The following is a 13,759-nucleotide window of genomic DNA, read 5'->3' on the forward strand; positions in this document are numbered from 1 at the left end:
ATCTCCACAGCTTCCTAGAACCTCCTACACAGAATGAGCCTATCCAGAAACCAAAGGAACAATAAAGTGACCACTCTGAGGTCATGATTTTCCAAGGCTGACTTTACATTTTAGTGGATAAAATTAGTCCATCAAGCCCACAATTTCACAGCTACTGTTGCTTAACAGTACCTGTGGTCAGGTAGTCACACAAACCTCTTTGACATAGATGATGTGAAAATATGGGCTTGCTATCCAGGCAGTACCACAAAGGTCACTGTTAATATGGTGACTGTGGTCTGGGCAAGATGCTGTCAACCTGAGCAGTTCTCCTGAGGTTTACTGGATTTTAAATATCTCCAAAGGGTCCTATAGTAGCCTTTCTTGCCATTTCTGTATTGGCCTGCTTTCTTCCTCTTTAAAACACAGAGAAGCAAGCAAAGAGAGGCCTACTGAGTTACCCAAAGTCATACAGCAGGAAAATGAGGGCGCAGGACAGCTTCCAGGGTCCTTTAGCACCAGACGGATGAACCATCATCTCCTGAAACTGTTGGGCTCTTTCAGGTTGCCAGCTACAGCTCCCATTTCCCAGCCAGCACTGCATCCTGAGTCAAACAGCCTGCAACAGGTGACCTCACTTCTAGGGGCACCAACTTAAAACTTATAAACATGCTGGGGGTGTGACTCAGAGGTAGAATGCATACTTAGTTTATATGCTTAAGTCTCTGAAACCCAACTGACACTCTAAGTGGGCTATCGAGTATATGCTCTAAGATGAAAAAATATCTTCTCATCCATACCTTTCACCTGTTATCGACAGCTCCCTCAATTAATTTCCAATTTTGCTTTATTGAAGGGATCAGTCTTCAAGAAACAATCTGGCTCACTAATCTCAGAGAAACTGTCTTTGGTGCTGAGTGACTTTAAACAGTAACTTTTAAGACTATTCAAAAATATAGATACACACAGGCCTACACACACGGAAAGCCAAGGATTAATGCCTAGTGTGGTTATCTTGTGATGGTAAGATTACCAACTATTTGCACATTGGTTTATCTGAGTTTTTCATTTTGCCATATTAAACACACATTGAGTTTAATAGAAGGACAATTAAAGTTTTAATAATACTATTAAAAAAATACTACTTGTTTTTCTGAAGCCATCTTTGCCTGGAAAACATGTTCCTTTTCAAATAAGCAGTCTTTTCCTATTTACTGTGCACTCCGTGGGAACCACATTCTTTATTTAGGGTCAAGTTAAGTTCTCGCTATACGCTGGGGACAGGTTTTATTTGTTGTTTGTCTTTCCCCGCCTACTCAATTTTGAGGGGCAACTTGTATTATTGCCTCTCTTTACCTGGTTTGATTTATGATCTTAAAAGTCAGGTCATTCTTTCCTAGGTCGAAGAAAAGAAAAGGGAGGGGGGAGAAAAAAAGGTCTACTCCACCTAATACCTGATAAAATATCTAAAAAGGTCATTGCAGACCTTGACAGAGACACATACAACTTCAACCTAACCTGATAAAACAACAACTAGAAAACTTTTATCAGAAGAAAATGTAACTTGCCATTTCCCAGTTCAATTGATGAACTTTTTTTATCTGAAATGACAGACATCGTAAGATAGGAAAAGCTGCAGATAAGAAACCAGGTTGAGCTATCCTGAATCAGATCCGATTGCCTGCCCCTGGTTCAGACTCCCACACCTGCTTAGACCGGGTCAATGAGTGCCTCTTGGCATGGTCCCACAGGGGTCTGGAAACATTGCAAAGTGGTGAACTTTGAGACTTCAGCGTTTATTCTGTGATTATAATTAACCTGCTCACCAGTTGCTATCGATTAGTTCCAAACAGAGGTGATAAAGTTTGACTGGATTTCTGGAAGTAGAAATGGAGATTTAAAATGGGAGAGAGAGAGAGAGAAAAGGTAAGTTTTAAAAACAATTTAAGAACTCAATTTCAAGAAGGAAAACTGGCTCTGCAATTGGGGGATCCCAAAGACCATGGTTTAATCATCCTTAAAATTTCCCACCAAATTTGGGTGGTGACTTCTTAATTTCTCATCCTCCAAAATAATGTATATTTATCTGCAATCATTCCATACAGAGTGAAAATCAGACTCAATACCACCTATAGAGGCTTTTTAATGACTGAGCATGGAATGGCTTCCCCACCTGGACTAGCTGCATCTTTAAAGGGGAAAAAATATTTTTAAACATCAAGTCAATTATTGGGCTCCTGCAAAATGCAGAAGGCCAGAGAACCAAATTCCCTTCTTTCAGATAAGAAGCGTGACTATCCCAGCCCAATTCTGATTACAGAGCAGTAATAGATAAAACCATAGGCCACCTGCCAGAAAGAAGAAAGCTTCCACTGACTGGCCGCTGGGTTCACGCAGACCAGTTCCCCAGGGCTCAACATGGAGCTTTATTCAGTCTTGAACCATGCCCATGCTCATCTTTGCTTTCATTTTTTTATTTTTTTGGGAAGGTACCAGGGATTGTACTCGACCACCGAGCCCACATTCCCAACCCTATTTTGTATATTTTATTTAGAGACAGGATCTCACTGAGTTGCTTAGCTCTTCTCTTTTGCTGAGTCCGGCTTTGAACTCATGATCCTCCTGCCTCAGCCTCCCGAGCCACTGGGATTACAGGCGTGCATCACCACATCCAGCTGCTCATCTTTATTAAAATCAGAATCAACGCACTTTTCTCTTCCTTTCTCTGAACTCTTCAGAGAAAAGCAAAAACAGGGAAGGGGATTACAGACTGTTTTCAGGAAGGGCATTTCTGAGAGTGCCGCACGGATTTGCTCCTCGAAAGGCAGACAGCCATCTCCCTAGAGATCCCCAGGATCTCCAATCCTCTGCACACCAGGATCCAGAGGCAGAAGAGGAAGTCTGTGCATGGCTGTGATTCCTACCACTCATTCCCACTGCAGGTTCTGGGGGGTCAGAATTAGACTGAGGGTTACTCGGGGAAGACCCCACACCTGCACAGACACCAGATGGAAATCTGTGAGCTACTGGGGGAGAAGCAGCGGGGAGAGACATGCAGTGGAGGGTCTAAGATTAATGGAGCCTTCAGCCACTTCGTACCTGGTGGTTCTCAAGGATAAGGCCTTCACCTTCAATTTGGCATATGTGAAGTGAGGAAGAGTGGGAGGAACAACCCTAGGGACTGGATTTCCATGATTCTGAGCTGGAGCTGTTGCTAACTCCCACGGGCAGATCACTTCATCTTTCTGAGTATCAATTTCCTTCCAGCAAAATGGAGATCATCATACCCACCTCTCCAGGAAAGGCTCGGAAGTCCCTGTCATTGACAGTTTCCTCATTGGTAAAAAAGGATCCAACTTACTACCCACAATGGGCTAGAGTACCAAGTTGTTAGCCGGGATCCAAACTTTAAAGTTCCCAAACTAGATGTTTATTTCATGTAAATTACAACAGATTTGAGGTTATTCCTATTATAACCCACTCATATTATCTTCCTGTCTTCTTTAGAAGGTGACAAAGGAGTAGCTCTATAGAGCTCTATAGATAGAGAGCCAATAAAATGTTGAGAAATCCATCCATGGAGTACATTACATGAGGCCCTGTCATGGTCTATCAAAGGTCAGTTAGGGGGCTGCGATTGTGGCTCAGTGGTAGAGTGCTTGCCTAACATGTGTGAGGCACTGGGTTTGATTCTCAGCACCGCATACAAATAAATAAATAAAGATTCATCAACAACTAATAAAAGTATTTTTTAAAAAAATGTCAATTAGGTTCCTTCAAGTTCTTAGAGCAGCAGCCCCAGTCTGAAGGAATTGCTTTCTTCTAGAACAAGGCAAGGAAAAACCAGTAGTTCTTTTTCTTTCTTTCTCCTGAAAACAGAAGCAGAGTTGGCAATGACCTTCAGCTCTAAATTCAGTACAAAAGTATTGTTTAAAAGGACAGGATTAAAAGATGGTTTAAAAGAATCATCTTTTGCCCTAAAGGAAGGCAAATAGGCTAGTGGTTTTCCAGCAGGTTGTGACCCCAGAATAGCCTGAGGGACAACTGCTCAACAGGAGAGGTCGCTGAAGCAGAAGGTGAGTGTTGTGTCCGTGACAGGACCTTAAGAAGCTCATCAGTGTAGGGATGGGGGCATCTGACAATCACTGACTTATCTGCTGCTACTATTGAGACCAGGAGATGGAAGTTCCCCCCTTATAAAGCAGCATCAAAAGTTAAGCAAAATCATAGCCAAATGCAGGATTGCAGATAAGGATGGTGTTGATCTGTCTGGAAGGACCTTGAAGACACTTTCAGGACCAAAGATTCCCAAGAAGTTTGCAAAAGAACAGGTAAAAACCAAATTCAATAAACAACAATCTATGTCTTAAAGCACTTTTCCTGTGCATCCATAAACACTAAATAGAAAACTCTTTAAAAAAAAAACACACACACACACGCAGGAGATTACTGGGAAGTTGATTCATGAATAATGCAATAATGCCTATTTTTAGAAACTTAATTGGTTTAGTAAGTTTTTAAAAATAGATAATAACATTCACATCCTTCAAAATTTCAAAAGTTCAGACCAGTCCAGTGGAATACACCTGTAATCTCAGCAGCTCTAGAGGTTGAGGCTGGAGGACTGCAAGTTTGAGAACAGCCCCAGGAACTTTTCAAAACCCTGCTTCAGCATTCAGTCTTAAAGAGGAAACTGGCACATACTACAGCACAGATGAGCCTTGAAGACATTCTGTTAATTGAAATAAACCAGACCCAGATGAACAAATACTGTATGAGTCCATGTGTACGAAGTAGTTAATCAACTTCATGCAGACAGAGAGCCGAATGGGGGTTTCTGGGAGCTCAGGGCCTGGAAGAAACTGGGAGTGATTTTTTTTTTTTCTTTGTGCAGTATTAGCAATTGAACTGAGGGGAACTATACCACTGAGCTACATCCCCAGACCCTTTTTATTTTTGTTGTTTGTTTGTTTAAGACAGGATCTCACTAAATTGTTCACGCTGGTCTCAAACTCACCATCCTCCTGCCTCAGCCTCCCAAGTTGCTGGAATTATAGGCATGCAGCACAATGCTCAGTTTGGAACTATTTTTTAATGGGTATGAAATTTCAGTTTTGCAAGATGAGAAAGTTCTGAAGCTCTGTTATACAGCAATATGAATATACTTAACACTACTAGATTGTACACATAAATACACCTATGATGATTAAACATTCTTAAACCAATCTAATTTTAACTTCACTGAATTTTAGATGTATTCTTATTTACTAAATTAATAATGAATCACATAAATGACTACAAAAATAGTTAAAATGATTACAATCTTTTTAAGGTTCAAGGCATGCCAAGGTAAATGCCCTTTCCCCTCCTCATCCCTCACCCATTCCTCATCCTCCCCCCAGACTACCAATGCCACAAATTCGTACTTACAAATCCTTTACAGATTGTTTCTAGAATATCTCCACATATAATTTGTGTATTTTCAAGCAAAAACTATCTATTCTTCCCTTTTTATAGAGTATGGTGCTCCATACACCAGAAAAATCCTATTGAATTCCATAACGGCCTTCATGATTGTCTATGCCTACATGACATCGTATGGTTTATATGTACCACATGTATACAAACAGTCCCCTAATTATGGGCCTTTAGGTTATTTCCAACTTTTTTTTTTTTTTTTTTTTTTTTTAGGTGCTGGGAATTGAACTCAGGGCCTTTTACTTGCAAGGCAAGCACTCTACCAACTGAGCTGTAGCTCCAGCCCCCCCAACTTTTTTTTAATTATGAACAGTAATGAAATTAATATGTGCTGCTTATTTGTGGAATGAATTCCTAGAAGTCAAAATTTCTGTCAAGACTATCTACCTTGTGATTTGACTGATACCACAAGGGACTCTCCACAAAGCTTGTACCAATTTACACTGCCAACCACAGATATCAGAGTTCCTGTTTCCCCACACCTTAGAGTAGGTTTGTTTTCTTAGTGCATTTAAGAAAGAAAAAAATATAGGGAGGGATACAGAAGAAAGTGTTATCTAAAACGGTCTCCTGTGCATCATTCCACCTGAGTGCTTTGAAAGTGCCTGGCAAATGTAGCCTGACCTTGTGATAGGACACAATTGGGCAAGTGACAGGTCTCACAGGGGGTAGTGACATGCCCCAGGCCACCCAACACACCTTCCTTATTTAATTGGTTCTCCACTTAGCACCACAGACCAGTTCCAACTCTGACTGACCTGCTCAGGGTGGTAACCGGAAAGTTAAACAACTTTGGTTTTCCTGAAGACTGACAAATTGTTCTCTAGTCAAACAGGCTACTTCAGAGTTGATCTCACAAAATAAATGAACTGGCTCTGAAAGCAACTGGCTTAATTGATAAGCAGTCCCCAAAAGGTCCAAAATACACTACAGCATTTTCCACAGATCTCCACCATAAACAAACTCTCTGAACACCTTGAGTGCCCCACCCTGCACCTAATGGAACAAAACTTTTAAAAGAAATCGTTTCAATATTACTGAGTGGTACAAATGGATTTCATTGTTATTTTTGATGAGCTTTCAAATGACTCAAAATTTTTGAGGTTCTCTGAGAATATTGTAATTGCTTGTTTCTCCAGGACACAAAAGAATTACTATTGCTTAGTAAAATATGTCCCTTAGCCTTTCCAGGAACATCTACCACCGCACTATATCCTTCAAGGCATATTGATACATAATTTCCATTTCAGTCTCCTTTTCAGCCTTAAAACATACACAAACATTAACTGTTGCAAGTATCCACTGTCCTGTGGTATGACGTACACAAAATAAAAGACTGCATTTCCATGAGTTTTGTCAAATGTATATACCAGTGTAACCATTGCAACTGGTTATTTTATCCTCCTGCAGCTATTGTACAACACACACAGATCCTGGTCCTTGAAACGCAAAAAAAGACTGCACAGCTCCACTGGCAGGTGGCCATGCATCCTCCTGTAAATACCTCCAGTGTCCAGGAGTTTGTTGTAAATCAAGCAGTAGTCCATGATGCATTTCTAGAATTACAGTGACGCATGACAGTACTCTGAAACCTGGTATCTGCTCACCTAGAGCAAAACAAGAGGCTACAGGCTTAAGCAAGACTTCCTCCAGAGGTTCCTTGAGGTTTCCAGGACCCGCTCCCATCTGCCCTCACCTCCAAGAGGCTCTCAGTTTGCCTTGTAATGGACTCAAGCAGCCATTCCTTGTGATTGGACCAGGGCAGGGTAGAGACTGGGACAATATCTCCTAGATCTCGACTCAAATATTTGCCAAGTGCCAAGCATGTGCCAGGCACTTAAATATGAGTAAGATTCCACACCTGCCCTCAGGAAGGTCATAGAACTCAACTAACATGCCTAATTAATGGATTTCAACAATTGTTTCAGGGTCATGGTTCATATTGAACTTGGAATAAATTAAAGTTCACATACATTAGTCAGGACAGAATAATTTTTCCAACCTAAGTGCAAGATATCCCTGTTGCCATTTATGATTTTGAGTTTTGTCTTATTCCAATAACCAACATAAGAACTCTGGCAAGATGTTAACTATTAATACTAAAGCAGGTAATACTTCATAGAAAAATAAAGGTGTTTCCTTATTTCTCCTAATTGAATTAGTCTGTGTGGTAATACCTGTGGTAATAAATATATTTTAAAGCAAAAACAAACCATGTTGCATTATTTCATGGTACAACACATATGTCGATAAACGAGAGCATATCTTCTCTTTTTCTTTCTCTTTTTAACTGCAGGTTCTTTTCCTGGCCAACTCCTACTCACCCTTCAAGACCCAGTGCAGAAGGCACCACTTAGGTGAAGACTTCTAGAGACTCACACAGAGGGAAGAACCTTCTTGGCTCTCTCTTCTTTGTTCCCAGCTCATTACCCTGGACCATGTTAAAGGGTCATTTACTTATTTCATGTCTACTTATGACCAACCATTCCATTTGGAGACAGTTCCAGGTTCAGCATTAAAAGTCCTAGGAATCCCCTCAGTTCAGAAAACAAAAACAAAAACAAAAACAAAAAACCAGAAAAATTGTTCACTGTACATGACAGTGAGTGTGTTTAATAAGTGCCATGATTTATGAAGGGATGAAGTCAAATACTATACATCACAAGTGTCACCTAATCTAATTTAAGACAACACTGAAAGTAGTCATGATGATCCCATTTTACAGGAAGAAAACAAAAGGTGGATTGAACGAGGTACTTGCTCATGGTCACATGGGGCACCTGGAACCAGACCTAGGTCTGTCCAACTTCAAACACCTGTGGTCTTCCCAGCACACTGTATTGCCATCTCAGAGCTGGGTGGTCACTAGCTCCCCACAGAGCTCTTGGCAAGTGGTATGGAACCCATTCTTCTCCTTCTGTCATATGGAGTTGGCTAGTAGGTTGTGTTGGTTCACCTAAGCTACCAGGCATTGACCAAAGGACCTTATAAGGAAAGAACATAGTAGAAACACATTGGGGGGCTGGGGATATGGCTCAGTGGTAACATGCTTGCCTCCTAAGCAGGAGGCCCCAGGTTTGACACACCCCCCTGCAGGCCCTTCCCACACACACAGAGTCTGAGGGTGTCCTTCAGCAGTGGAGAGCTCACCTAGCATGTGCTAGGCCCCCACCCTAGGTGCACTCTCCAGAACCCCGGGAAAAAGGGAGGAAAGCACTGCTTTGGGCTGAAAGCAAATACGTTGGTTTATGTAAGCACAGCCCACCTGCTGGACATGCTGAAGATCTGAGAGCCAACATCTCAGCAAGGCTGGCCTTCCCTACAGAGATCACATAGCACCCTCATGACTTGACCACTTAAAACTCTTGGCTATGGCAAAAAAAAAAAAAAAAAAAAAAAAAAAAAGCAGGGACTTCAGGAAAGAACATTGGGGTAGAGCCAGAGCCAGGAGCAGAGTGTGTGGAGGGTCAGTCCTGGCCAGATGCTCCTCAAAGGTCAGCTTCCAGCATTGGCCCTGGAATTGGGAACCATGACTTCAGCCCCCACCTGCCCAGAGGGCTTCCTGGTACCCACTTGAGCACTCACACTCAGTTTGTGAGCAACTCAGTGTTTTTCTGACACCGACGAGGCTGTAACTCTGACTTCCACAAGGTCTCCTCATCTTTGGATTTCCACCTTTCCACTTTTCCTTAACCAAACACCAAATTCTCACTCCAGGACTACAAGGGTCACAAAGGGAACGGCTTGGTGCCCTGAAGCCTCTGAGGACCGTTCCTCCTTATTTTAAATCTTATTTTGAACCAAAGGCCAGAAAGGGTTCAGGAGAGACCCCACAGAATGCAGGGCCAAAGTGCCCTGCACACACCTCCAGCCACCATTGTGTGGAGACTCCCCCACACACTATCTCAAAGGTCCACCCGCAGAGACCCGTGCGGCGGCCCCTCCTCCCGCAGGGGTGCCGTCTGCTTTCCTTGTGCGGAGGGCCAGGGACGCTGGGAGCCACAGACCCGGCCCGGCCCGGCGCCACATCCTTGGTTAATCAGTTTACCTGGGATGTGTATTTGGATGCCTAGGCCCCTCCCTGAGAGCTACCCTGGCCACCCAGGGCCAGAGAATAATTTAAAGCTCTTCAAAGCCGGTGACCCTCTAGGAGCCAGCTCAACACTGGAAATAGGGAGAGACAGACTTTACTCTTCAAAGCGAGAACAAAAGCAAAGGATTTAGCACTTAGTAGGTAGTCAATAAATGTTAACTTTGTTTCTCTCTGGGCTTTCCCTCCCTCCAAAGAGTCAGCTCAATCCAAACCCGATCCTTCACTCCTTGAAATTTCACAAGACCAGAGGTCTTTGCATTTTGAATTAGTGGTTGCCACTTCCCTGTCTCTCCCAGCCGGGGTGCCAGGCTCAGGCCCCTACTCAGGGCTCAATCCATTCATCCACAAATCTGGCAAGTGGGGCCGATGGCCGCCCCCACCCCGCGGTCTGAAACTCGATTAGAAAACTAAATTGCGTCCATCATGATTTCTAACCCCTGCCCTCGAGAGAAGAGGAGGTTAGAGGCGTGGAAGCAGCTGCGAAGTCTATTTAACTCGGAAAATGTAAAGAACTGACCAGGGATGTCTGCTCCCCACCGACTCCGGCGACCACACTGTCCGCCTGGGGACCCACGCGGCGCGGGCCCAGTTCACTCCACCCCCGGCGGTCTCCTTTGCTCGTCCCTCCTTTGTTTCCGGCGTGAAACTCCCCCAGGAAAATCATCTGCCACCCAGAGAGATCCTCCAACTGGGCTGCCAAATGGCCCAGATCTCAGGTCCAAGCCAAGGCAATCAAGGCTCCGCAGAGGCCGCTGAGGGAGGGCGGGGAGGAAACCCAGCGATCGCCTGCGCCATCCCCCAAGGCTCCCGGGGCTACTCCTCCCGGGCCCCAGCGGGGCGACAGACTCTTCGTCTGGGCCTGTGTCGGCCGCACTCAGTCCCCATCACCCTTTTTTTTTTTTTTTTTTTTTTTTTGATGTGGCTCTGGTGAGCCTCACCCTGAAGAATCTGGGCCCCTGGAGCTGGAATCTTCACCGCCCAGGGCCCCCAGCCACCAGCTGGTCTTCCAGTCTGCTTTCGTCCGAACTCGAGGGCATCAAGCACCCTCCCCGCCAAAACAGTCTAAAACCACCCGCCGCGAGCAGGGTTCCGACGACCAGCCCGCCGCCGGCCCCACTGCTGCCGAGCTCCTCCAACAGTACTCACCGAGATTGGGGTGTCGGGCGGCGGGGTTGGCCCGGCCGGGCAGGCTGTGCAGGACCGGACTGTCGAAGGGGCCGGCGGAGGCCGCGGCGGCCGCGGCCCAGGACGCGCCCACGTCGGCCATGTAGGCCGGGTAGGGGCTGGAGTAGGAGCCCGCGAAGCCCGCGCGCCCGTACTGCTCGCGGCCCGCCAGGCCCGCACCCGCCGCCCCGCCGCCGCTGCTGTAGGCCGCGGCTTCCCGGGCGGCGGCGGCGGCGGCGGCCGCCAGGGACCCTGTGGTCCCCGGAAAGGAGAAGCGCGGGGACACGGGCGGTGGGGTGTAGGCGGCTCCCTCGGCTCCCGCCTGGCTCCAGCCTGGGCTGCCCTGCTGTGTCCCGGGAGCCGCGCCCGACGGGGCTGCGCCCGAGCTGCCGCCCGAGGCGGCTCCGGTGGCAGCGCCCCCGCCACCGCCCTGGAGGTAGGACAGGCCCAGTACCGAGGACGGCACCCGCGGCGTGGGCACGTAGACCGGCGAGGACGCAGTGCCCGCGCCGTGCATGAAGGCGCCCGGGCCGCCCGCCTCGTAGGCCCCCGGCGGCGGCCCGTGGTTGGCGGCCATGGCCAGGCTCGGGTACATGGCCCCGGTGCTCTCGGCGTCCGCCCTTCCCTCGCTGGTCAAAGAGCGGCGCGGGGAGAGAACGCCACACTACCAAGAATGTACGTGCGAGGGACTGTCACGAAAACGATAAAGTCAAGGGGAAAAAACCAAGGCCCTCAAAAATGTAGACATATTAAATCCAGCGTCGAGCAAAGGACTCTGGGCTCTTGTTTACTCAGGAAAGTCAAAACTGGAGTTTTGGTTGTTCCGGAAGGTGGTGCAGGAGGGGCTCTCCACCCCAGGGCCTGGAAGTCTGGAGCGCCTACGGGCGGCACAAAACGCCAGGTGGTGCCTGGGCGCTCGTGCGGGCACCCGCCTTCGGGGCACCCGCTCGCCACGTCCGGAGGCCTCGGTCCCGCGCGGGTCGCTGCGCACCGCCTCCAGAACACCCGCAGCGCGAGTCCGCTGCCTGCAACCCCGAAGGCCAGGAGGACTCTTTCCCCTCGCTGCAGCCACGGTCCTAAAGGAGGAACAACAAAATGAGAAAAAGAGGTTCATCCAGAGCTTTCAGAGGTCACCCTCCTCAAGCATGCTTGCTTCTCCCGTACTGCAAACTAAATCGCTCGACTCCGGCTCAGCGTCGAAGGCCGCGGGGTTCGGAGGAAAGCCTCGGCCTTTGTTTTGCCCTGGCGGCGAGGTCAGGCTACCGGTGGCAAACCTCTGGGAGGGTGCCCTGTGGAAGTGGGGTCTTGGGTGTGCAAGATCTAGATCAGTTGTGGTTGTGATCTAGGTCAATTATTTTTGTATTGCTTATTAGAAAGGACTTTAATTTTACCTTATTCTTCAAGCATATTTTTGCTACAGTATTTTATAAGTCCGAGGGTTTCGGTTTCGGGATGCCTGCGACCCAAGAAACCTCCATCCTCTTTTTTCTTCCCCCCATTTCTCCTCGAGCATTCCTGGCCAAGAAAGAACTTTAGATTGTCAGAGGAGAAACAACGACAATCTTTTATAAAAACCAGCAACCTAAGAAAGTTTTGTTTGCAATCTAAAAAACAAAAAGGCTAGAGGTAGAGTCTAAATGTTTATAAATGAGCAACAGTGTCTGCTAAATCTCGTAAAAAGGATTGTGAAACCCCTTATCCATACACTGTACCAGGTGGATGTCAAGTCAGACAAGCTACATGTTTCTAACAAATAGTTATATTTTAGACATTTTACAGATTGCATATGGGGACCAGAAGAGTAAAAAGAATGTACAAGGTCACACTGCAGAACAACTCACTGAACCATTTGATTTCACTGTACAGTTTTTTCCTATGGAATCACCGGTCCACCCATATGCAGAATCAGCATACCAATGAGACTGCTTGGGAAAGCACGGTTCATACAGCTGGACTGTATGCTTCCTAGCATCATGTTTTGATATTACCAGGGATTTTTTTTTTTTTTTTTTTTTTTTTTTGATTCCAGAAAACATAGAGCTCACTTTCTGAAGCACCTGTTGTGCCCCAGGTCTTCACACCCCCATTTTTCCCAGGTCTTTACACTTCCCACTTAGTAAAGGCATCTTTCCTCATTTTACAAAAGAGGAAACTGAAGCATTGAAAAGTTTTGAAACTTGTCTAAGATCAAAGTACAATTAGAGGGATGGGGGGAGTGTCCATAGGATTCCAAGGGTTTGAGGCTGCCCATTGCACCCCGCTTCTCCTTCAGAAGACAGACTGCTTCTTACAGTGGTTTCTTTTTATTGCAACAGCAGACTTACAAGGATATTAACTGATATTAAATCTAGGCTGTTACTTACAGAAGGAATAACTTTAGACAAATCACTTTTCTGTGCCTCAGTTTTCTCAGCAGCAAAGTACGAATATTAAAGGGACCTGTCCCATATAGCCAATGTGAGAATTAGGAGTATGAATTATAAATGAATGCACACAAAGTATTTATAAGAAGACCTTATAAGACTGTTACGATGGACACACAGAAAGTTCGATATAACTGTCGGCTATTATTACAGATTTTAAAGGTGCCATAAGAAGTACCTGAGACATAATATGTACCACAATAAATGATCACCTTTATTAATGTAGAAATTTTGAAAGTGGAATCTCTACTATATTTACATTATATAATACTTTCTACATTTTCAATATCACTAATAACAATAAAATTAATGGCATTGAATTACATCGACATAAGGTAACTGTGAAATGGTTTCTTATTTGCTTTCAAAACACAATAAACTATTGATTTGGTGGACATTTCCTTCCATCAAATTTGGTTAGAAGATGGATACAAAAAAATTGACCTGAGGTCACCAGCATTTGCCTTTGAAAACAAAAGCAAAAAGTTAATACCACCTAGTAGTCTCTGGGCTTCAATAAGTAAATATACAGGTTTATCTTAATAAAATATGCAATATTTATTTTTAAATGAAGTAGCTGACCTATTTAATTGCATTTTCTGTAAAAACTCAACTCGTAGTT

The 13,759-nt window shown here is 45.3% G+C and overlaps 1 protein-coding gene across 5 annotated transcripts in view; it reads right to left on the minus strand.

Moving 5' to 3' along the window:
- The window catches only part of GATA4 (GATA binding protein 4), a 79,134-nt gene that overhangs the window by 36,376 nt on the left and 28,999 nt on the right, over positions 1–13,759 (minus strand). For all 5 annotated transcript variants that reach the window (XM_079142690.1, XM_079142691.1, XM_079142689.1 and 2 more), the window contains exon 2: positions 10,697–11,790. In XM_079142690.1, coding sequence (XP_078998816.1) covers positions 10,697–11,309 — 613 coding nt within the window. In that variant the 5' untranslated portion in view covers positions 11,310–11,790. The remainder of the gene's footprint in view (positions 1–10,696; positions 11,791–13,759) is intronic.

This window comes from Sciurus vulgaris (genome assembly GCF_902686455.1).
Source record: "Sciurus vulgaris genome assembly, chromosome: 5".
Lineage (NCBI taxonomy): Eukaryota > Metazoa > Chordata > Mammalia > Rodentia > Sciuridae > Sciurus > Sciurus vulgaris.